The sequence below is a fragment of the Phallusia mammillata genome, chromosome 3 (genome assembly GCF_965637545.1).
Source record: "Phallusia mammillata chromosome 3, kaPhaMamm4.hap1.1, whole genome shotgun sequence".
In the NCBI taxonomy this organism is placed as follows: domain Eukaryota; kingdom Metazoa; phylum Chordata; class Ascidiacea; order Phlebobranchia; family Ascidiidae; genus Phallusia; species Phallusia mammillata.
In genome coordinates, this window is record NC_137254.1 from 4,369,899 (window position 1) to 4,393,756 (window position 23,858).

The window sequence follows — 23,858 nt, forward strand, 5'->3', positions numbered from 1 at the left end:
TCTCTAGTTAATGACGCTGCAGTTCAAGTCAAAAAGACAGCAAGAATTACAGTACGGTTTAAACCATTTCGAATTCTAGGAGTTTTTACCGATAGCAGCACTCAGACTGACCTAATAACTGCTGCACACGTAAGTTAGTCAATACCGTTGTCTGACCTAGTTTGCCTGGAGATATGACATTGACGTTCCTTTGATGCTTGTACTCCCACGATTGCTTGGGATAACGAATAAACGGAGAGTATTAATGAGTACTATTTGAAGTGTTCTCTGAACAACGCGATTGCTGCAGACGAGTTCGTTAGACCAAAGTCGCACGACCTAATTCGAGTAGTGTACAAACAACTGAAGCAGAACAGAGAACTAGTCCACAAGAACACAATTTCGAGCAACAATTTCGACAACCTGCAAGCCAGGAAAGGCGTTCTAATTGTAACAGAAGCTCTGCGTTTCCTGCAGAGAGTTGATGATGGTCATCTGGTTGGATCGCATTACGTCGAGCTGCGCCCATCGCTGTCTTTTTTCCCACAACAAGGAGAGCAAGCAACCGTCATGGATTTGGTTGTTCATTGCACCCCGTCCAAGAACAACTCCCGGTTCAGAGAAGAAGGAGCTACACTGAATTAGTGTTATAGTTCCTGTCTTTTCTTTGACTGAATTAAGTATTACTTGGCATATTTTGTTTGACTGAATTAGTATTATGAGTTTAGTGTATTCCGTTTGACTAAATTGGTATTATTTGGTGTATTTTGATTAACTGACTGAATAAGTATTATTTCGTGTATTCTGTTTGACTAAATTGGTATTATTTAGTGTATTCCGTTTGACTAAATTGGGATTATTTGGTGTATTTTGATTAACTGGATTAGTGTTACAGTTACTGTCTTTTGTTTGACCGAATTAGTGTCATTGCTAGTGTCTTTTCTTTGACTGAGTTAAGCATATTTTGTTTAACTGGATTAGTATTATTTTGTATATTGTGTTTGACTGAATCAGTTTTGGTTACTGTATTTTGTATCACTGAATTAGTATTAGTTAGTGCACTTTGTTTGACTGAATTAGTCTTAGTTAGTGTATTTTGATTGACTGAATTAGTGTTAGAGTTACTGTCTAATGTTTGACTGAATTCGTATTAGTTAGTGTATTTTGATTAACTGAATTAGTGGTACAGTTACTGTCATTTGTTTGACTAAATTAAGTATTACTTGGCGTATTTTAATTGACTGAATTAGTATTATTTATATTATTTTGGGTGACTAAATTAATGTAAGATGTGTTTTCACTGAGCTAGTATTTGTAAATGTATTATGTTTGGTTGAATCAGTGTTAGTTACTGTATTTTGGTTAACTCAATTAATATTAGTTCGTTTTTTGTTTGACTAAATTGATATTAGTTAGTGTATGTTGTTTGATTAGTTTTCTATTACTTGCTGCAATTACTTGAATTAGTATTAGTTATTGTATTTGGATTGACTAAATTAGTGTTATAGTTAGTGTATTTTGTATGGGTAAATTCATATTGGTTAGTGTTTTTGTTTGACTAAATTAGTATTAGTTATTATATTTTGAATAACTGAATTAATATTAGTTACTTCATTTTGATTGACTGAATTAATAATCTTTAGTGTTTTTTGTGTGGCTGCATTAGTATTAGTTACTGTATTTGGTTGACTGAATTAGTATCATTAAATGTCCTTTTTTGACTGAATTAGATTTAGTTAATGTGTTCTGTTTGACTAAATTAGTATTATTTAGTGTTTTTGTGTGACTAAATTAGTGTTAGTTACTGTATTTTGATTTAATGAATTAGTGTGATTATATGTATTCTGTTTGACTAAATTAATATTATTTTGTGTTTTTTCTGTGACTAAAATAAGTATTAGTTACTGTATTGTGTTTGACTGAATTAGTATTATTTGAGGTATTTTGTGTGACTGAATAAGTATTAATTACTGTAATTCTGTTTCATTGAATTAGTATTGGTTGCTGCAGTTTGGTTAACTGAGTTGATAATCGTTTTTTTTTTGACTAGATATTAAATTGATATTAGCATTATTTTATGTATTTCGTTTCACTGAATTATTGTTAGTTACTGTATTTTAGTTGACTGAATTAGTATTACTAAATGTATTTTGTTTGACTGAGTTAGTATTTGTTAGTGAAAGCACTAAGAACAACGAATTAACAACCGCTTCACAGTGCATCATTAACGAAAAGCTAACTGAAATCTCACACTTTAATTCATGGAGAAAATGACAACAATTGCTTGGACCTAAATGCAACCATTTGCTGACATACAAAATCGCAATAAATTCTGCTAGGATAAAAAAATAATTTTTTTTTCAAATGAATAATTCTTTACATCAGTGGTTCTCAAACTTCTACTGATCGGATATTTCTAATGCTGTGTACCACCTAAATCTTGTTTGAATGGGTAGACCAAGAGTTTTTCTTGACTACACTAGCTAATTTATAAAACTAACATGTTAGCAGTGCCTAACAAACGTCCAAGACAGTGGTTGTGCCAAATCATGGCTGATCAGTTGGGTCAGTTGAGCAACAATTCATGATGTGGCTTGAAGTAAGTTTAGAAGAAAGCTACTCGCGTACCACCTGAAACGCCTTGACGTACCACTAGTGATTCGTGTACTACATTTTGAGAACCACTGCCCTAAATAAACTGTAATGGCCCATTTACTGAGGTGTCTCGACATGTTTTAATTTTAACAACAAACCTTTCTATTTACGTTTTAGAAACTATAAATAGGCTAGGCTAGTAGAAAACGAGCTGTTTTAAGTTTGATCGGCCGTAGCAACTATAAAACAACAAGCAGGGCTAAACTTTGTAATTCATGCAGTGTGTTCTTATACATTTTAATTTGATGAGCACTTTCTTGTATCTTTGAAAACCTAAGAGGTGGTCCTTACTCCCAAGTTTAGGTACCGTTTATGCACTTATTTCCCTTTAAAACTTCGTTTTTACGCATGCCATACAAATAACAGATAACTTATACAGTACTATTCGGTCAAACCGAATTCGATTAATCCGAATTTTCGCCTAATTCGTACAAAACTTGAGGTACAAATGATTTTTAATGTAAATTCGAAAGTTCGCCTATCCCGACAATGTTTTATTTCAACGAGTCCGGATCAACCGGGGTCTTGTGCCTGTATTTTTTTGGACAGTGCGAATATGCTACAAACCAGCAATTTCTTTTTCTAGCACTGTGGTACTCATTTTGTGCCTTACTGGTCCCTTCGCAATTTTCTCGAGCACTCGCGGTCCAGGATAAATTTATTTATGAAACTAAACATACCTAAGCGAAACAAAACCTACAGTTATAACAACTATAGGCGTTAATTTATGCCTTGCAAAATTATTCCAATAACAATATGATGGTTGAATTTAGTTCAGTTTCGCGATCTTTCTGAATTCATGTAGTGGACCCCTAAAGGACCGCGGAGCCTAGTTTGAAAACCGCTGCTGTATAAAAAGTTTGAAACTCAATATCTAATCCTTACCTTGCATCTTCCTACTCTAGCCAGCATATCAGAAAGCTCAGGGTTCTTACGGTATATTTATAGCTCTATGATTTGTATAGCACGGAAGTACCAAGAAGGGAAATTCCTATCGAAACCAGTAAGTTATAAAGACGGATATATAAGATTCCCCTAAGCGTGCGCAACAGACAATAGACAGATGATGAAGTCTATTGACTTAAATAAGGAAGTTGAAACTTACAATGGACTTTGCAGACAATAACTAAAGCACAATCTATTACTTCATCTATATTGTAGGTTGCTTGATACAATCAACCCCTCACATGAAAACTTCCAAACAGGATATTCATGGCATGAGCGATAAGACACAATTGAAAGTTGCACAACAACGTGAAGTTATAAAAAGGGGAACTTTGATTAATTGAAAAGAATACTGCATTAAGCTCGAGGGGAATTCGTAAGCTTGCAAAGTCGTGCATGCAACAAGCGCTACGGTTGACTGCACCAAGCTCGTTAGGAAACCCGTTTAAGCTTGTAAAGTCGTGTATGTAACAAGCGCAATGGTTGACTGCACGAAGCCAGTTAGGAACCCGCTACAAAGTCATACTTAAAACAAGCGTCATGTTTGACTGCACGAAGCTCGCCAGGAAACCGGATTTAAGCGATCAAAGTCATGCATATAACAAGCGCTGTGGTTGACTAAACAAAGCTCGTTAGGAAACCCGCATTAAGCTTGCAAATTCGTGCATACTGCAAAGGCCATAGTTGATTGTATAAAGCTCGTTAGGAAACCATTTAAGCGTAAAAAGTCATGCATACAACAAGCGCTGTGGTTGACTGCACGATGCTCGTTAGGAAACCCCGTTTTAGCTTGCAATGTCGTGCATGTAACAAGCGCCATGGTTGACTATAAACGAAGCTCGTTAAGAAACCCGGTTTTGGTTTACAAAGTCGTGTATATAACAAGCGTCATGGTTGACTAAACGAAGCTCGTTAAGAAACCCGCTTTTAGCTTGCAAAGTCGTGCATGTAACAAGCGCTATGGTTGACTGCACGAAGCCAGTTAGGAACCCGCTTTAAGCGTACAAAGTCATACTTAAAACAAGCGTCATGTTTCACTGCACGAAGCTCGCCAGGAAACCGGAAGCTCGTTAGCAAACTATTAAGCTTCCAAAGTCGTGCATGCAACAAGCGCAATGGGTGACTGCACGAAGCTTGATAGAAAACCCGCTTTAAGCTTGTAAAGTCATAGATGTAACAAGCGCCATGGTTGACTGCACGAAGCCCGTTTGGAAACCCGCTTTAGGCGTGCAAAGTCGTTCTTGTAACAAGCACTGTGGTTGACTGCACGAAGCTCGTTAGGAAATCCGATTTAAGCCTGCAAAATCGGGCATGTAACAAGCGCCATGGTTGAATGCACGAAACTCGTTAAGAAACCCACTTTAACCGTACAAAGTCACGCATGTAACAAACGTTGTGTTTGACTGCACGAAGCTCGAAAGAAAACTCGTTTAAGTTCGCAAAGTCATAGATGTAACAAGCGCCATGGTTGATTGCACGAAGCACGTTAGGAAACCGGATTCAAGTGGGCCAAATTATGCATGTAACAAGCGCTATGTTTAAATGCACGAAGCTCGTTAGGAAACCCGCGTTTAGGCTTGCAAGGCCATGTATGTAACTAGCGCTGCGGTTGACTGCACGAAGCTCGTTAGGAAACCCGCTTAAAGCGTGCAAAGTCGTTCATGTTTCAAAACAAATGTTACATGCAGTAGATTAGACGTAGTAGATTTAGATTGTCTTTTTCAAAAGAAAAAGTCCACATGCTAACTAACTATTACGGTGCCATCCAAAGTACATTCTTTGCCGTAGATAAAAGGGGACGTTTTTTGGCTTTCGCTATTGACGGCCGCATCACAGGTCTATGTTTCAATAACGGCCGACAATGTGTTCAGGGTTGCCAGGTTGGCCCGTTTCCGGCCAGAATCGACCTTTTTGGTCTTATTCCAGAGGTCTTGGCCGAAAAAATGATTATGTGTACAATAAGAGTAAATAAAAAAACAGCACTTAAACGCGTATGTCTGCTGGGCCTCTAATGTAAAAATCCTGTTCTAAACTCATACAATCCAAGATTGATGTTTCAACTTCGAATATCTGCATTCAAACTGAATAGCATTTCTGTGTAATTGTTAGACAGCACAAAATAATCGAAAAACTTTTATATAATTTTGTTCCACACATCTTTTAAACAGAACAGACACACTTTAGGTAAGGCAAAAAATAATATCAAAGTATGTACCACTTTAAAATAGTTTGCGTGGTAACATGAATAACATTATTTAATGAAGATTGGTTTATATAGGTGGGCAAAAAATTGGTTAAGCTATTTGTTTGGCAAAGATTTTGCAAAAGCTTGCTAAAACAATGCATTTATAAGCTCATTAAAGTACCTAATTAACCATTTTAGTGAAAAATATATGTAACAAATGCTATGGTTGATTGTGACTGGCTTTTGAACATACAAGGCATACCAAAATTTAAATTTTAAATATACGAAGCCTAAAAACCATAAAGTTAAGAGGTTATGTAAAAATCACATAAAGGAACTATTTCAAAACATTACTGTACATGATAGAAAGATAACATCTTTAAATAGGTCAAACACATTAAAGTTTTTCAACCACCAAAGCACTAGCACCACCACCACCATTACAAATACCAGCACAACCAAATTCACCTGCTTTTAATCTATGTGCCAAATGGGCCACAATTCTGGCACCCGACATGCCAATGGGGTGCCCGAGTGACACAGCACCGCCGTCGGCATTAATCTTTGCTGGGTCGATGCCCAAAAGTTTAATATTCGCCAATGCCACAACACTAAATGCCTCATTTATTTCCCATAATGCAATTTGGTCTTGTCGGACCCCAGCCATCTTAAGCGCTTTCGGTATAGCGAATGCAGGGGCCACTGAAAAGTCTTTTGGTTCTACAGCGGCATCTGCAAAGCCGACGATTCGAGCCAATGGTTTCAGACCAAAATTATTAGCTGCTTGCGCTGACATGAGGCATAATGCAGCTGCCCCATCGTTTAATGTGCTTGCGTTGCCAGCAGTAACAGTTCCATTCTCAGCTTGAAAAACTGCGTTGAGTTTTGGAATTTTGTCGAAATTCACTGTTTTGAAATCCTGGTCTTCTGACACTGTGATGTCGGGTTTCCCACGCTTTCCTAAAAAAGATAAATTCACATTAATTAATCATGATCAAATAATAAATTTTGAACACTATATACGGATCTGTTCATAATTTAATGGTAAAAATAATGGCCCGAATAGAAAAGCAACATGCTTTATTTTTGAAATGTTTCGGCAAATGCTCATGCAATCATCAGTAATATGAAGGTCACATCAGTTACACCCGTTTATATACACTTTATATCACAAATGATGGCATGAGCATTTGCTGAAACATTTGAAAAAATAAAGCATGTTGCTTTTTTTGTCTATTTGGGCCATTATTTTTTACCATTAAGTAACGACTGGAAATGTGACCTTACTAGTTATCAGTTTAAACATGAAACAGTACACAACAGAAATAAAAGCCATTAATTGACATTTAAGTAAGCTGCAGACAGTACATGCTGTTTTAACACAAAATGTCTTATCAATACAGCAGATTTTGGTAGGGTATGGGTTTAAAGCCTTTTACTTCTGTAACAATCTGGCATGGTGTATATGGCTATGCTAGCTTGTACAAGCAATGTCTTGTCACCAAAGTGTTTAATAGAGCATATATATCAATCATGTTTCATATGCATATATAAGCTATTGCTGCCAGGCATATAGCAAGTTTATAGAGCTCTTCTGGCAAATGTATTTTTATTCTGACATTTCAATGTCCTATGCAGGTCGTCTTCATCAGGGTAAATAACACTGAATGCGACTAGTACAGAGCACAATAACAAAGGAAAATTCATGAATTCGAAAATCAAATGTCGGAATAAAAATACATTTGCAAGAAGAGCTCTATAAACTTGATTTATCAAACATGTTTCATATGCAATCAAATTGTACAGGAAGTTTTATCCAATATTTGTAAAATATACTTTACAATTTACCTTCAATAATGTAGTGTTTTATAATGTGCCGGTTACCATCGTGTGTCGTCTGTTGCATGAACCGTTGTGTGCATTGTTATTCTACCTAGCGTGTGCTGATGGTGTGCTGCGTATTGGACAGTAACATAAAAAATCTGGTATAATCCCGCAAAGCGTGAGTGAGACGCTATATTTGGCGACGAGGATCTGTTTTACATTTGTTTTATCAACATTTGGGTTGATTGTGGATCTTCCTGAAGGTAATGGAAGGAAATCCTGACCTCGTGGGAATGTCAAACAGTGATGTCGGTGCACCGAAACCATTTGATGTTCAAGACGGTGCACATGGTTTATCTCAACGCTGGAAACGTTGGAAACGAGCTTTCAATCTATTCTTGGTGGGAAAGGGAATCACGAGTAGCGTTCAGAAAATGGCACTGTTGCTACATACTGCAGGTATGAATGTGCAGGAAATTTACTATACACTAGTAAACGAGGAAGATGACAACAAGACCTATGATGAAACTTTAACTGTTTTCAATGAGTATTTTATACCAAAGTGCAACATACCTTTTGAAAGACATTTGTTTCGTCAATTGCATCAAACAAATGACGAATCAGTTGATCAGTTTGTATGTCGATTAAGACAAAGTGCAGCTACTTGCAATTTCGGAAATGAAGCAGATGACCAAATTCGTGATCAAGTAATTGTCTGGATATGCGACAGGCTAATACAGCTATCGTGAGGGAAAGACATCCAATACCCACAGTGGAAGAGTTGCTTTATGAGCTTAACGGAAGTACTGTTTTCAGTAAATTGGACTTAAAGTGGGGATTTCATCAAATTTTACTTGATAAACACAGCAGGCATATCACTACATTTAACACACACAAGGGATTGTACAGGTATACTAGACTAATGTTTGGTCTAAACTCTGCCCCAGAGAAATACCAGAAGATTATATGGGATGTTTTGAAAGGATGTCAAGGAACTGCAAACATTGCAGATGATGTGATTGTACATGGGCGTACAAGGAAAGAGCATGATCAGAGGTTGTTTGCTGTGTTGGATAAAATGTCTCAGTGTGCTCTGACACTGAATGCTAAAAAGTGCAAATTTCGTATGGCTAAACTTACCTTTTTTGGACATGATTTGAGCAAGCAAGGGATTAATCCAAGTGAAGAGAAAATAGCAGCAATCCAGTGAAGCAAGATCTTTTATGGGATTGGTGCAGTATTCTGCAAGGTTTATTCCCAATTTGTCTTCAATTGCAAGACCCATTTTGGATTTAACAAAGAAAACTGTCAAGTTTACATGGGGCAAGGCCCAGGACATTGCATTTGTAAGACTGAAGGATTTAATTGTGAAAGCAGATACACTTGCCTATTTTCGTAATGACTGCACAACAAGAGTAATCGCAGATGCTTCTCCATACGGATTGGGTGCAGTTCTGACTCAGTGGCAATGTGGTCAATGGAGAGTTATATCTTATGCATCAAGGCGTCTTACTGATGTTGAAAGAAGATACAGCCAAACAGAACGAGAGGCATTGGCTCTAGTTTGGGCTTGTGAGAGGTTTAATTTGTACCTGTTTGGAAAGAAGTTTGAATTAGAGACTGACCATAAACCACTTCAGTTTATTTACTCAAAGTCATCTAAACCTCCAGCACGTATTGAACGTTGGGTGCTGAGACTGCAAGGGTATGATTTTAAAGTTGTTTACAGACCAGGCAAAACTAATATTGCCGATGCATTGTCAAGACTTAATTTAGCATGCTGTATTGACAACAGTGTTTCTGAGGACTTCATTGGTCAAGTTGTGGAATACAGTACACCTGTTGCTATGTCATCAAAAGAAGTGGAAAGAGAATCTGAAAATGATGAAGAACTAAGAATGGTCAGACATTGTGTGAAAACAGGTGATTGGTCAAAATGTGTGAATCCAAGCTACCTACATGTGAAAAATGAACTCAGTATATATGGAAACCTGATACTTAGAGGCACTCGACTTGTAATTCCGGGTAGTTTGCGCCAAGCTGTGTTGAAACTTGCTCATGAGGGACACCAGGGTATTGTGAAAACAAAGAACAGGCTTCGTTGTAAAGTTTGGTGGCCAAAGATGGATAGAGATGCAGAAACCCTGTGTAAGAGGTGTCATGGATGCCAAGTAACCAGTGAGTACAGCAGGCCAGAACCAATTGCAAGAGTTCTACCTCCAAGTCAACCATGGCAGGATTGTGCAGCTGATATACTGGGACCTTTACCAAGTGGAGACAACATATTGGTGTTGGTGGATTACTATAGCAGGTTCTATGAAGTAGTAATTATGAGGTCAATTACAAGTTCCTGTGTAATACAAACGCTAAGCAAAATATTTGCACGATTTGGTATGCCTTACTCACTTCAGACTGATAATGGTCCACAGTTCATTTCTAAAGAATTTGAAGATTTTTTGAATGAAAATGGTGTTGAACATGTTCATACAACTCCACTTTGGCCTCAAGCTAATGGGGAAGTGGAGAGACAGAACAGAACTCTAATGAAGGCAATCCGTGTGGCTCATTTAGAACACAAAGATTGGAAGGCTGAGATTAACAAATTTTTAATGGCGTACAGATCAACACCACAGTCAACAACTGGAGCTTCTCCATATTATTTAATGTTTGGTCGTGAAATGCGAACAAAGCTTCCGGAGCTTTGTCAAGAACCAAATGTGACTGAAGAAGAGTTTCATGACAGAGACTGGAGCAACAAGTTGAAAGGAAAACTATACACTGATGAGAAAAGAAGAGCAATTTCCTCCGGAATAAAAGTTGGTGATCAAGTTTTGGTGAAGCAGCCCAAAACCAACAAGCTTTCTACAAATTTTGATCCGGAACCTAAAAAAGTTGTCGGTGAAGAAAGTGGTGAAATTACAATTCAGAACAAGGAGGGGGTGGAAATGAAAAGAAATTCATCATTTCTGCGAAAGTATGTCAATGACGAAAGTATATCAGAGGATGTTCCCCATGTACCACCATTGGTCGATGTGGAAGCCTCATCCCCAAATTCTGATGTGACAAATGGAACGCGAAGTCGCTCTGGACGACAAATTATAACGCCAATGTGGTTTCGTGATTTTGTGTAGCATTGTTATGCACATGTGTTTTAATTTCGTTGTTGTGATGTTTAAAGTAAAAAGGGAGGGATGTAGTGTTTTATAATGTGCCGGTTACCATCGTGTGTCGACTGTTGATTTAACCGTTGTGTGCATTGTTATTCTACCCAGCGTGTGCTGATGGTGTGCTGCGTATTGGACAGCAACATAATAAATCTGGTATAATCCCGCAAAGCGTGAGTGAGACGCTACAAATAACAACATCAACAATTTCATCTTTAAACTGCCCATCTTCAGTAGCCTTTGCACTTCTTGTATATGACTCAATGGCATATGCATTTGCTCTTGACGAGATATTGAATGTTTTTTGCAGTATTCTATCCACATATACCCATGTGAAATTTCCCGTAAGCATCAGTCAAGCCATCATGAACAATAAGGTCGATCATTTTTACGCCGCCATACGCTGGTGGCAGTCGTGGCATCACAAATGGAGCATTTGACATGCTTTCCATGCCACCCGCCACCATGACGTCTTGGTGTCCACACTTGATTGATTGCGACGCTAATTAATTTCATTCCAGATGCACAGACTTTGTTGATTGTTGAACACGGAGTGCTTGTTTTTGATCCTGCACCTAAAGACAAATATGAATCAACATGGATAAAAAATTCCGTAGAAACAAAGGTTGATAAATTACCAAACATAAAAACTTAAAGCTCAACCATTCTTGTTTTTGCTCAGCCAAGATTCATTGCATAATAAGTACAAATGAAAAGTAAATGTAGAAAATATTTACAACCTGAAAGCAATGCCATTTTGAACATGGCAATTTTAAATTTGTATATCCCACCCTTATGTCTGCAAAATACTTTGCAATGGCTGTATAAAATATTACTGCTGGATAATACAATATTATCCTAATCAGGTAGAATATTGCTTTAACATGTTTTGATCATCCAAGTGGGCTTGCAAATTAATCTTTTTAGTGCAATAATATTTATAATACTAGAAATTTATTTAATTCAGATTCGTCTGGGCTAAAACATTTTCTTCTGTTTTTTTTTACCAAAATATACAGCAAATGCAGGTTTAAAAATAACCGCTGACATGTGGCACAGCTGTAGATGCAGAAGGAAACATTTCAATACGTTATATGGCAGTGCGCTCACCTTAAAAGAGCAAAACAAAAAGGGCAATTTATTCGATTCTTTGCGGGTTCAAGTGCAACATAATAAAAGATGTTGCTACAAACTCTTGATTACACTTTTGCCTCAAGCAGTTTAAACAAGCCTGGATGACTATACAAATTTACAAAAGACTTTGTATGTTTGCGTACCTATTTAACCCAAAATGACACATGATAAACGTTGTACGGAAGGAATATTATGCGGTTAAACATCACCCGAAAGTACAGATGACCAGACATACATGCAAATGATCTACAGCAAATAAAAAATGTTCGATGACAAAATTGAAAACAAAAATAGCATTTATTTGTGTAAAAATAAATATTGCCTCTGGTTTTTGATAGCAAGTCACGCGATACAGTGCACAATGATGCATTTGTTCTTCAGATTGCATTAAAAGAAGAAATGCTGGATATTGTTTAAAAAAGTTAAAAAAGAAATATTGCAAACCATTTCATTAGTATTCTTTGATCAAATTTAATTGTAGGATCCGGTCTTTCTAACATAACAACTTAGTGTATATGGTTGTTTGAAATGAACAAAACTTAAAAAAGTTAGATTTTTTAAATATTAAGCTATGTTTTGTTTGAATGCAATACAGCAAGCATTAGTTGTTTGAGTGTCGTTTTGTTGTGGTTGTAACTGGTTGAACTGGTTTCGACCCTCATCACCATCTATACGTGTTGGTTGTTCTGCTCATATTATGGTCGAAATTGGAGAACGCATTTCGGGCTATAAATAGTTTAACATAACAATGATGTTCACTCAAATACACAGACAATATTCATGTGAATTCTTCCTACCATTTTTTTGACTGTCGAATTTATTATGATATCCTTGATGTCTCATCTCAAAGAAACCCTATAAAAGGTAACGCAAGCTGAAAACGACAATATTAAAGCTATATGAGGCAAACAATTACTCTCACAATCAATCAAAGTTTACCGTGTGACGAACTGTTTCCTATATTCGAAGTATACTAAACAAAAAAAATACGTGTTAAATGCGGCTAGGTGAAAACCAGTTTTTTCCTAACTTGTTTTTAGTTTGGTTAAGTAAAAACACAACCAGTGATTTAATACTGAAAACACATTTATGTTTCTGCTAAACTATTGCTCAGATAGAGTGTCACTGTTTTTCGTGTTGTCTTTTTTCTATTCTTTCTTTTAGTATATCCCCCTGTGTCAAGCTATGCATAGATATGTTGTTCACAAGTCAATTAAAACGCATTTTAAAACTTACGTTGGTGGCGGTTTATTACACTCTTGATTTCTTGGCAAACATAGTAAAGCACATGCACCCATATTGTTCTCTAATAAAATGAAAATACAGCTGCAATGCAAAATATAAACCAGAACCTGTCAACTATGTCTGATATAAAGAGAAAACACACAAGCAATCGCAAGATAGTCTCAGTTTACATTAGAAAGAATACTCGGTAGGGACATAAATCAAAACAACAAATCGAAACACAACAACACCTGTACCTTGGGCAATGTTACGTCACAGAAAAGCGGAAACGCAATTGTGCGTCATACAATATGACATCAGCATACCAATACGGTTCAAGTCATCTGGGTTGCAACAGCGTAGGTTTGTAAAATGTACATTTCCGCTAAATTAAAAGAAAAGGATTTGCCAAAAACGCACCTTGAAAACATTAATCCGCTGAACATGTTAAATTCCGACAATATCCGGTTTAAAATAAGCATAAACCTAATCAGCGTTAAGTCCGAGTCTAAACAGACAAAATCGTGTTTTACGAGATATTGCTGCTAGGCATGGTATCAAGTTTATATAGCTCTTCTGCTCTGTAAACTTGAATGGCATTCAATGTTATTTACCCTGATGAAGACGACCTATATAAGACGTCAAAACGTCGGAATAAAAATACATTTGCCAGACGAGCTCTATAAACATAAAATCGTGTTTTTTATTGTGTTAAACATCCACTATAAAAATGTATTTATATTAATGTGTAAATAAAAAGATTTATGGACGTGTAAATGTGTAAAAAAGTGAAAGCAGTCACATCATGCGTATAATGCTACATACAAAATATTTTAAGCTTATTTCTATGTTATTTAAGAAGATAAATAAATTTCAAAACATGAAACGAGTCTCTTAATAATAACTTAAAAACTAAATATCGCAAGCAAAATTTTGTTGTATAAAATTCGCCTGTTACCCAATTAATAATCAATAATATGGTTATGTATAAATTTTTAAACATTTGTGACACGTGTGAGTAAAAGTAATATTATAACTTATTTGCTTGTTAAAGGTGATTGATATTTACTTCTTTTCATAACACTGAACACCTTTTTAAACAATTTGACATCAACTTAGTTAACTGCGAAGCCAAGATTGAAAGTTTTAATGGTTCTTTGATCTGTTAATTAAAGCATAGACATACACAAACTTGAAAGAAGAAAAATAAGCTGATCATAATCTTGAAGTTAATGTCTTTTTATTCACCCTAAGCAATTATATGCAAACAAATTTAGAGTGGAATTTTCGACTCCAATTAACGATGACTAATGATATTTTCGAATAATGCGCAATATTGCCAAAATATCATATAAAAAAGAATTGAATTTTTACTGCTAATGCATTTAATCGTCTGCTTGACAATTTGTATTAAACTCAAGGCTTATGATACGGATAATTCCGTTAGTTTCGCTAACCAATGTGAATATATGTCAAAATATTTGTGACGTACCTTTCTACGCGATGTATTTTTTTCGCAGAAATACGATACCACACTGAGTGAAGCCTTTTGTCCTAGCATCGCGCTTTGAACAGCTGTTGTAGTGTACAGAAGTAGTTGTAAGTCTGGGTGCTGTTTAAACTCAGAATTTATAACAGCACCAACACTGTTTGCATATGCGATCAACTATTTATCTGCTGGATAGGAACGATTGCCAGAAACGAGAAAGTTATGAATAAATATGCAGAATTACACAAACTTTGTTTAAGTATGCTTTACAACATGTCAGGCAGTTTTAACAAATCATTAAATTTGATTGTTTTGTAGGCTCTAACAGCTGTGTTCACGTAAATGCCAGAAAAGCAAAAATAAAAATAAAACATACTTTTATTACCTCTCATACCTCTCAGGCCTGCTTTTTTACCAGGTACAGCTGCTGCGTTTTTTACCGCTGCCCTCCACCTGTTAGTATCATTTTAGCGTATTTTCAACCGCTAGGTTTTCGCAGCTGTGTCCTGTGTTTGTCGCGCCATTGTATCGTCATAATTTACTATGCTTGTCGCGTTCAAGTGCACGAGAACAAAGTAAAATACGATACGATACGATTTCTAGCGTTCATGTTAAATATCGATCGGTGCTCATATTGTGCGCCTCGCTTTTAAAAACTTCACCGAAACAAGCCGGCCTCCAAAAAATTTCCTTACGGCTGGACGTAAGCCGAAACAAGCTGTGGGATTCGAACCCACTATACGAGCTATTGGATCTCGCTATACAGACCTAGTGGTGAGCCCGTCGAAAGTCGAAATGTAAGCACTGTTGGCTGCCTCGTATTCTGTACATTTTAGTTTCGTGATAGCTAGTTTGTAATTGGTTACATTTTAGTTTAAAGGATTGGTAGTTCGGTAATTGGTTTCGTAAGATGAACATACATTTATTTAATGGTAAACGCACTTAACTGCAATGTGATTGTTGCCTGTATTTTTCACGTTTAAACGTTGATAACATACACGAAATATACGTAGATGCATGTTTGCATTTTACACCAAAAATCAATTTAATGACGTTTAATATACGTTGATAGTGTACGCGAAAAAGACGTAGATGCAAGTTTGTATTCTGCAGCAAATAACGCATCTAATTTCAACGTTGAAAAATCACACGTCTCGACCAAAAACGTATATTGGATAGGACAATTCGTATTCTTAATGAACAGCTCAGCACTTGCGATATCTTGTATGTAACAAACACTATCTATTACTCGAAATCGTTTGGCAATTACCTTCAGGCTTGCAAAACTATCGTGTAATTTACATCTATCTCTAGACCAGGGGTCACCAACATTTTGAAAGACGAGGGCTACCTAAAGATAACCAAATGACTCGAGGGCTACCAGTTCAAACGTAAGTATAAACGTGTTGAGGCAATGTGTTTATATGAATAGTTTTGTGTCATTGTCAAAGTGACATAGTTCAAATTAACATGTCATGATTTTCATTCAAACAAAAACTGAGCCCAGTCTCTTTTACAATTTCTGCTTGTATTTTTTGTGCCATTTCTTGAGTAATGTAGTAAAACTACATATTGTTCAATATCGTCACTGTGTTTTGTGCTGCACCCTTTCTTCCGGCGCCTGAAACTATTCAACTGGGTTTCTTTGGGTGGTTTCTTTTTCTGTTGAACACCACCCTCTTTCCCTAACACTGGTGGTTAGCTTCTAGTTTTCAACTTGACTGGTTCCACCAACGTTGCCCCCAGTCTTGATGTCCCAATGCGCCAACCTCACCCTCCAATCTAAGCGCGTCTATCATCCCTCGACCAATTGTACACTTTTTAACGTCTGAACGTTACGCAGCTATTTCCGGTGAATATTTTAGCGCAATTGTGCTGCTACGATTTTGGCCGAAGAAAAAAATCAACTCAACTCAAAACATTATTACTATTACTACTAAAAATGCATCTGTTTACGGGGTCCTGGACAGTACTACACTAGGTCGCGACGAAAAAGGTTGGTCGCTGGTTGGTTTCGTTGGGTTGCCGTTATTTCGACAACTCAGTACACTAATTTATGGGATATTTCGAATTCAAAAAAAGTATTGTAAAAAAACAGTCACCGCAGCTTTGCCATCTTTTTCTGCTTAATAATTGTGTCGTTTCAAAATGCACTGCTGTCAAACTCGTTTTAGTAATTCACACTTTGATTTGATGGATGGTATCACATTTAGTCACTTGTCCGACATCTACACTTGCTTCCTAGTCAAACTCAACCTTTAATTTTAAATGCTTTGAGGGACAAACAAAAACTGATAGAGGGTCGCATATGGCCCGTGTGTTGGAGACCCCTGGTCCACAACATTTTAGCGTACGGCATTCCGGGTACCACTTTGTTTACTAACTGTCATTTATTATAGCGCGTATGACGTAACAGTCGAATGTCATGATTGTTACCTAATGCTTGGTTAAGTATTAAGTGCCAATGGCTAGATAACGTCTTGTACCACGCGTATCATTTTGTGTAAACTAGAGGCACAACCGGGTCTTTTAAGAATTAGTCTAGCGGGCATAGGTTTGGTGACCCCCAGACAAACATTAAATTAATTACCATAGATGAGATTCAAAGGTCAATATAACCTCGCTCAATACAGGCTACCACGCGAAAATAATTGAAAATGTTATTTCCTGATTCATTACATAACACAAAGGACACAGTTTTGACCATATGTGATTATATTGTACATAACAGTTAAACAGAAACACAACAATACTTTCACAAAGTAATTTCATGTCAGCTATGAATGAAGCATGTAATAAGTGAAATGATGCATGGTATTTATTTGATGACAAAATTAAGAAACAGCTTGATGAAAAACAGCTTTAATTTGTTAATTGTTTTTATCTTCAAACCTAAATAGTTTTTGCATACACACAAACAATGCCATGATAAGAATAATAAAAAGTTCATCTACTGGCGAATCCGTCTCGCATTGCGATCGTGGGTCACTTTGCCCCATACGATATAACCAGCTCCGATAATAATTACAGCCAGAAGAACAAACATCACAAGTTGGTAGCTGTTGCCGGCTCCTTCAATAGCTTCGCTTCTTTCTCCTGTTGTATATGAGATAAAATGTCATGCTTAACAAAAATAGACAAAAATAGGTAAATAGATGCTTATTTATTGATGTAGTCAGCACTAAAACGGGCATGTGCTGGTTATAATCATAAAATTCACAGTGTACGTCAAGATTGCAAGTGGCCACCGAATCAGTCTGGTTGTTAAAGCAACGGATACAAGAAAAAGAAAATTAGAGATGGGATTCGAACCCAAGGAATATGTTTTTAGGTAATTGTTTTTTTTTATGAACCTTTTATATGTTCTCTAATGCAAGTCAAAGTCTGTTTTTAAACAAGTCATGGAAATTTAATAAAAGGTGCGATTGTTACCGGTCAAGTTAATCACATATACATCTACGTAAGTAACCACCAAGACACAGTATATAAAATCGAGAAAAAAGCTTAAGTTATTATGACCCCAAGTTGTGAAAACTTAAGTTATTATGCCCCAAGAGGTGTGACTTGCTGGCTAGAACTACAAATTTCCTTAGCAAAAGCACGTGTATCAGCAATATTATCTAGAATAGAGATTAATTTTTTCTTATTGTTCTACCAAGCAGGAAAGCGGTATCTTGAACGATGTGCACTGGCCCTGCAGAAAGCCGTTGATTGCGACCATTGTCTTCAACAGATCGCCGTTTCTTACCAGAACAGGACTGCAAAAACAATTTTACTAATATTACTATTTAACGGCAATCCATTCCTATTAAGGCGTCATACCGAATCAAGGCGATCACGGCACACATATATATAAACCATAGTGCGTCAGGCCGATTAAAGGGCGGTCTCCCAAGCATTGCTACACTGCACGGCGTATTTTCCGTGCTATTACTCTATCAGCTGAACCAAACAAGAGGGTTTAAATACTCTTTAGTTTGTGTGTATGCTACGGACAGTAAACATCGTTATTTTCCATGAGGTTCGGACCCAAGACGGGGGGATAGGTGCCGAATCCCGATGAAGTTTTTGTAGGTCTTGATGTAGGTCTGGCGCGCCGGACCATTCGGCCATTGTACTGGTTTGCCATATAAAATCGCATGAGTGCAGCTTGTGACAGGAAGTATACCGTACTGACAAGCGAACCTAGGACACTCCAGTTTGTTGTGTGCAACAGACTATTAGCCGCGCCTCACTAAAACTTTTCAATGAACGCCAAGAAAAAATCTTTAGTTTATCTAGACACATACTGTTTCGAGTTTTTGTGAGCAATACTCCGCAATTGTGTTCAGATAAAACAAATATCCTCGATCTTTCTATAGTTTTCGACGAACACTACTTTTATATATATATATATCACAAGTCCAAAATGCACTTATTTCAACTCACCTGTCCAGGGCATTGTCCAGTTGAATTTTGACAGACGGTCACGTCGCAGTGGATGTAGATAAATTGATCTGCGTCGGTAAAGTTTGTCCACACAAAGCTCATCACCTTGAAAGTTGCAAAGTTGGATCGGTAATTGCGCATCATCATCTTTGCGTCGGCAGTCTCGCCCCCACTGGGTGGCGCAACGCACCTAATAATTTCAATGCTAAGTTACACAGAGTGAAATTGCGCAGGAACTTGGCCGAATGGTCCAGCTCGCCTGACCCATTTACAGCCATAAAAAGGCAGAGTGAAATTCAGATGGAAAATTAATTACTGAACAAACAAGCTCCCGATTAAGAAAATAATATGTTGAGGTAATGCAACTATATCTTACCCGCTTTGTACAATTTGGTAACTAGGCAAACTATCGGAGTTTTCATTGCGTGTCGCCCAACAGGCTTCCAGCTGTGCAAAAAGATGTTCCACTTTAAGAGTATAAATTACAAATTAGACCAAAGATGCCAGAATAGTGAAGATTAAATCAAAGAATGCAATGTTTTCTTGCACTAAAAGCTGTTTGTTTTCATCACCTGGACAATAAAGTCATTGTTGTTTGTAGAAATCTCATCAAGTTTAAGTTTAGCAAAAATGTAGTTAGGTACAGTTACTTCTCTGGGCAAGCTTTCGGTATATAATTTGTTGCTAAAGAGATTTAGGGCAACATCCAAAGTTCCTGTTTTCTTCGCCGAAATTTCTTCAGATCTACAATATTTAAAAATTTTCGGAAATAAAAATGGCAATCAATATGACAAATAGCTTACTATCTTTAACGCCCTGGTGTGTACGCGAGATTATCAAATACAAATTAACGCACTACATTAAAACCGTGCATTTTGTTGAGCAGCATTGGTAAATACACTCTCCACAATATTATGGCCTTGTCTAAATAGAATTGTGCAATTTTAAACGGTTGGATAAATTGCCACCTGAAATGGCTACAATTAAGGTACCGGACAACAACCGAATCATGCAAGGAGAAATAAACTGTGCTGCGTGTGATACACAGTGCGGCAAGTGCTGTTGAGTGTCTTGTGTCATCATGATGTATAATTATGCCTTATTTTTTGTCAAATGTGTCATGCATGCCAGGTGTCTTGTGCCATGGGCAGATTGATGAGTTCTGTGTCGTGTGGAATGTGTACAGCTGTATGTCATTCATGGTGTGGTTGGTTGGATGTTTTGTGACATGTGCAACATTTCTTTTTCCGTTCGTCAAATTGTTTTAAAGTGATGTCAACCAAAGACTGTGTAACGTATTATCACGCCTACTGTGTGTTTTGTACATGTTGTCTTGTACCGAGTGCCACAGCTGTTATATCATTCATAGTACCCCGGGCCTATTCGAATCAGTTGGTATCCCAAGCATTCCCACAAGGCAAACCTCAGGTTAGAAAAATATAGCCTGCGGTGGGATTCGAACCAACGATAGGAGTCTTTTCTGTACTCGCGCTCCACCAACTAAGCTACACAGGCTCAGTGGAGAAATCGCCAAAAGTCGAATCACAAGCACCATGCCTTGTATGCTGCACATGTCAGTTTCGTAGTAGGGGATCACCAGTTCGACCGTATCAGATAAGATGAACATATTCATACGGGGATCAGCCCTGAAGCGTCGATGCAGACCAGCGATCACGACATACATATCGATAAATCATAGTACCTCAGGCCTATTAACGGCGTGTACCGAAACAGACGGGCACCAAGCATTCACATCGATATGGCAAGGCGTCAGCTAGAAAAAGCTAGCATTCGATGGGATTCGAACCCACGACAGGAGTCTTTCGTCTCTTTACCCGATTTGTGTATAAATTTTGGATGACGAGATAAGAACTTCCGCGTCAAATAGACAAGTCACATTGAGCTTGTTTTGAACGTCGCGTTGGATCACGGCAAGGGATGGAGCTAGGAATCTCCAGATCAGGAAAGACACCGACACCGTACCGTTTTCATTCTGTACAAGAGCAGGAAAATTACATTATATTTCAAAATAGGCGGCATTTCATTATGCAGCAAAACAAAGATTAAACACTTTATTATTATCCATAACTATACAATGTTTATTGGTTCTAATAGCTAATGTTTTCTAAAATATAATAAGGACATATTGTCTATGTATAAATGAGTATTGCTTATCCAGCAGTTTTATTGTAAACAATCAGTTTTATTGTATTGTCTATGTGTTCAGAACAAAAATCCAATTTTACCTTAAAAACACCTTTGCATTGGTCAATGTCAAACGTAAACACTGGGTCTGACCCCGTGACCTTGCAGCTGTTATTGAGTTGAGAAAGGCGGGTTTCCCGGTCTAATGCCATGTAAAGTGTTTCGCCAAATTCGTAATCTAATGTGTTCTGTTGATCAGCTGTTACTCTGCGAATATTGGACTGTTAAGTTTTTGTACATTATAAAAGTCTAGACAACTTCCAAACATTTATACTATGTTTGCACTAAATTTTCCAAACATTTATACTATGTTGCTCTATTTATCGCGAAAACCGATTAGAACACCCATTGCAAACTGATAAGTAAAATGTCTGAATCAATAAAAAACTAAAAACAAGAGATTACAAGCCTATGGCAAAAACAGGCAGCGCACCAAAATCCTTGAAATACTATATTTTTTTAATAATCTTCTAGTTATTACAGACTTTCAACAATTAGCAATAATTTTCAAAAAGAATCAAAAAGAAAATATTAACCTACCTGATGGTCAAATTTTCAGTCCTACATTCAACAGATGGTTGTATTCCTATACAAAAAGCATTTTTCAACCGTGATATTAAGGTCCGAGCACTATTCTGCTTTTTATGGATTAAAATTTACTTCTACATATTAAATTTGTTATTTCATTGCTTTTATTAAATTTGTTATTTCAAACATTTCATTGCTTTTATATTGTGACAATAATTTAATGGATTTTATTTAGTATTTTTATTATATAAAATGTTTCAGCTTGGCATCAGCAAACTAACAAAACGATATAAGTTGGTAAGACCAAACCAAAAATAAGAACTTGATGTCAAAACAACCCGTCTTGAACTCAAATTTTTTAGTGCTATGTTATTGACAAAACAAATATTGAAATTACATTTTCAGACCACCCTTAACCTATAACTCATGCTGGCTGAGTTCGAGTGTGTTTTTATCATTTGCATGTCAGAATTTTGTGCCCGAAAGCAGATTTGCCTCACCTACTGTCGCATTAAATCCTGGGTATTGCGTGTCACCGTCGCTCACAAACAAGACAGTGAGATATGTTGCTGTCACCGTCAAACGACCCAAGCGACCCAACAAATTTGTCCACATTACCTTCTTCGTTCTTGAACTGAAAACAATAAAGTATTTTTTATTTTCAGTATGTTTAGAAATGCTAACATTTAGCCGCAGGGGGCACACTTGTTGTCCTAAAAACGGTCGCATACCTCCTTAAGGCCGCAAGTTTTTCATGATTAAATTAGGCGCTTGTCAAAAATATTATTTCTACCACCTTAAGCAAAGTTATTGCTTTTTCAATATTAGAAGCAAACTTTTCCCCACTGGAAAATCAGTTTATAATAAATATGTTACTCAAAAATTCATTAAAAACAAACAAACTTAAACATGTATTAATTTCAAGCGTATTGCGGAAAATTTCGTAAAAATAACATACCGTTTCCATTCGATTATTTGCGTCGACAATATCTCCCGGAATTTTAGGTGTATATTAGTTAAGACACTTACGTATAGAATGTCGTAGTTTAGCTCAGTGTTAAAAATGGAGAATTGGAACTCTAAGGTTGTGCTGCTATTCATTTGAAATCTCCAAACACAACCAGCATAGTTTGGGTAGTTACTAGGAAACATTGGAGAGAGTAGATTGTACGGTATATCAGCAACATCTTCCCCGCACGAAGTAACTAAAAACCCCACAAAACCCCACACAATAGTTAGCTTGAGGCAGTGCAGCTAGTAAAAATAGTTCCAAAAAGTTGTTTTGACCATCGAGTTGTCAATTTTGTGTGGCTTATATCTAGTTGTCGATCCGATAACCAGTGGAATATCACCACTGTTTAAGAAGTGCTTATAAACTACGCTTTTATTGTACATCAAACAATTGTTTGCAAATTATACTTTTATTCAATTAGTTGTTTCTTTTGTTTGCAAAATAATAGATTTGACATCATTTTGTTGATACCGAACCGAAAACATGTTTCATCCGCATGCTTTAAGTTTCGGTTATAAAGGAATCGTAAACCTGACTTACATGAACTTATGCGAAACGACACAGATTCCGTTGTGAGGTTTGTGACACAAGATATATAAGCAGATGAGCTTTCAACGATAACCGGAAAAGATAAGCTTCCACCTTCCAACGTTCCAGCCAATTTACCTTGGTCGTCGGATCCCTCGTAAATCTAGATTTTTCTATTTACGGTTAGCGCATAAGGTTAGGAACAGGAATTTTAAAAATGTGAGAAATGAGATTCGAACCTACGAGGAAAAAAACGGACGAATTTCTAAAAAAAACTTTTTAGACAAAGTTTGTAGAGTTTTACGTTACAAAAGTTGTTTGCAGCAAGCTGCCCCGAACGGAAATGGGCAATCAACCGAGAGGAAACTCCAGTTGAAACAAATCGTCTGGCCCATGTGTTACAGTTACGGGAAATTGCTGTATCATGTGAGGTACCGGTTACATTCTGCACACATAGTGTGTCTGAAACTAAATGATACGAGCACCATTTAAAAAGTAAAATAATATAACAAGCTTATGCTCCCATACATCCTGTACCAGCGTTGCCACGATGGCGCA

At 36.9% G+C, this 23,858-nt stretch overlaps 3 protein-coding genes across 3 annotated transcripts in view; all 3 read right to left on the reverse strand.

The window, feature by feature from the left end:
• Positions 1 to 23,524, reverse strand: part of LOC145219285 (zona pellucida sperm-binding protein 2-like) — a 48,971-nt gene extending 25,447 nt beyond the window's left edge. Inside the window, exons 1-7 of the mRNA XM_080086668.1 lie at positions 23,313 to 23,524; positions 22,790 to 22,965; positions 22,261 to 22,394; positions 21,773 to 21,818; positions 21,274 to 21,439; positions 20,863 to 21,020; positions 19,600 to 19,771 (exon numbers count right to left, since the gene is read on the reverse strand). Coding sequence (XP_079942794.1) covers positions 19,600 to 19,771; positions 20,863 to 21,020; positions 21,274 to 21,439; positions 21,773 to 21,818; positions 22,261 to 22,375 — 657 coding nt within the window. The 5' untranslated portion in view covers positions 22,376 to 22,394; positions 22,790 to 22,965; positions 23,313 to 23,524. The remainder of the gene's footprint in view (positions 1 to 19,599; positions 19,772 to 20,862; positions 21,021 to 21,273; positions 21,440 to 21,772; positions 21,819 to 22,260; positions 22,395 to 22,789; positions 22,966 to 23,312) is intronic.
• On the reverse strand, positions 6,150 to 7,727 carry LOC145219127 (acetyl-CoA acetyltransferase A, mitochondrial-like). Its single transcript, XM_080086512.1, has 2 exons — positions 7,613 to 7,727; positions 6,150 to 6,724 (listed from the first exon to the last, which is right to left on the reverse strand). The coding sequence occupies exons 1-2, from the start codon at positions 7,668 to 7,670 to the stop codon at positions 6,162 to 6,164; spliced, it is 621 nt and encodes a 206-aa protein (XP_079942638.1). The 5' UTR covers positions 7,671 to 7,727; the 3' UTR covers positions 6,150 to 6,161.
• Positions 17,415 to 19,476, reverse strand: LOC145220165 (uromodulin-like 1). The gene is made up of 4 exons (XM_080087446.1): positions 19,404 to 19,476; positions 19,028 to 19,217; positions 18,255 to 18,357; positions 17,415 to 17,695 (listed from the first exon to the last, which is right to left on the reverse strand). The coding sequence occupies exons 2-4, from the start codon at positions 19,172 to 19,174 to the stop codon at positions 17,550 to 17,552; spliced, it is 396 nt and encodes a 131-aa protein (XP_079943572.1). The 5' UTR covers positions 19,175 to 19,217; positions 19,404 to 19,476; the 3' UTR covers positions 17,415 to 17,549.
• Positions 23,525 to 23,858: the final 334 nt, after the last annotated feature.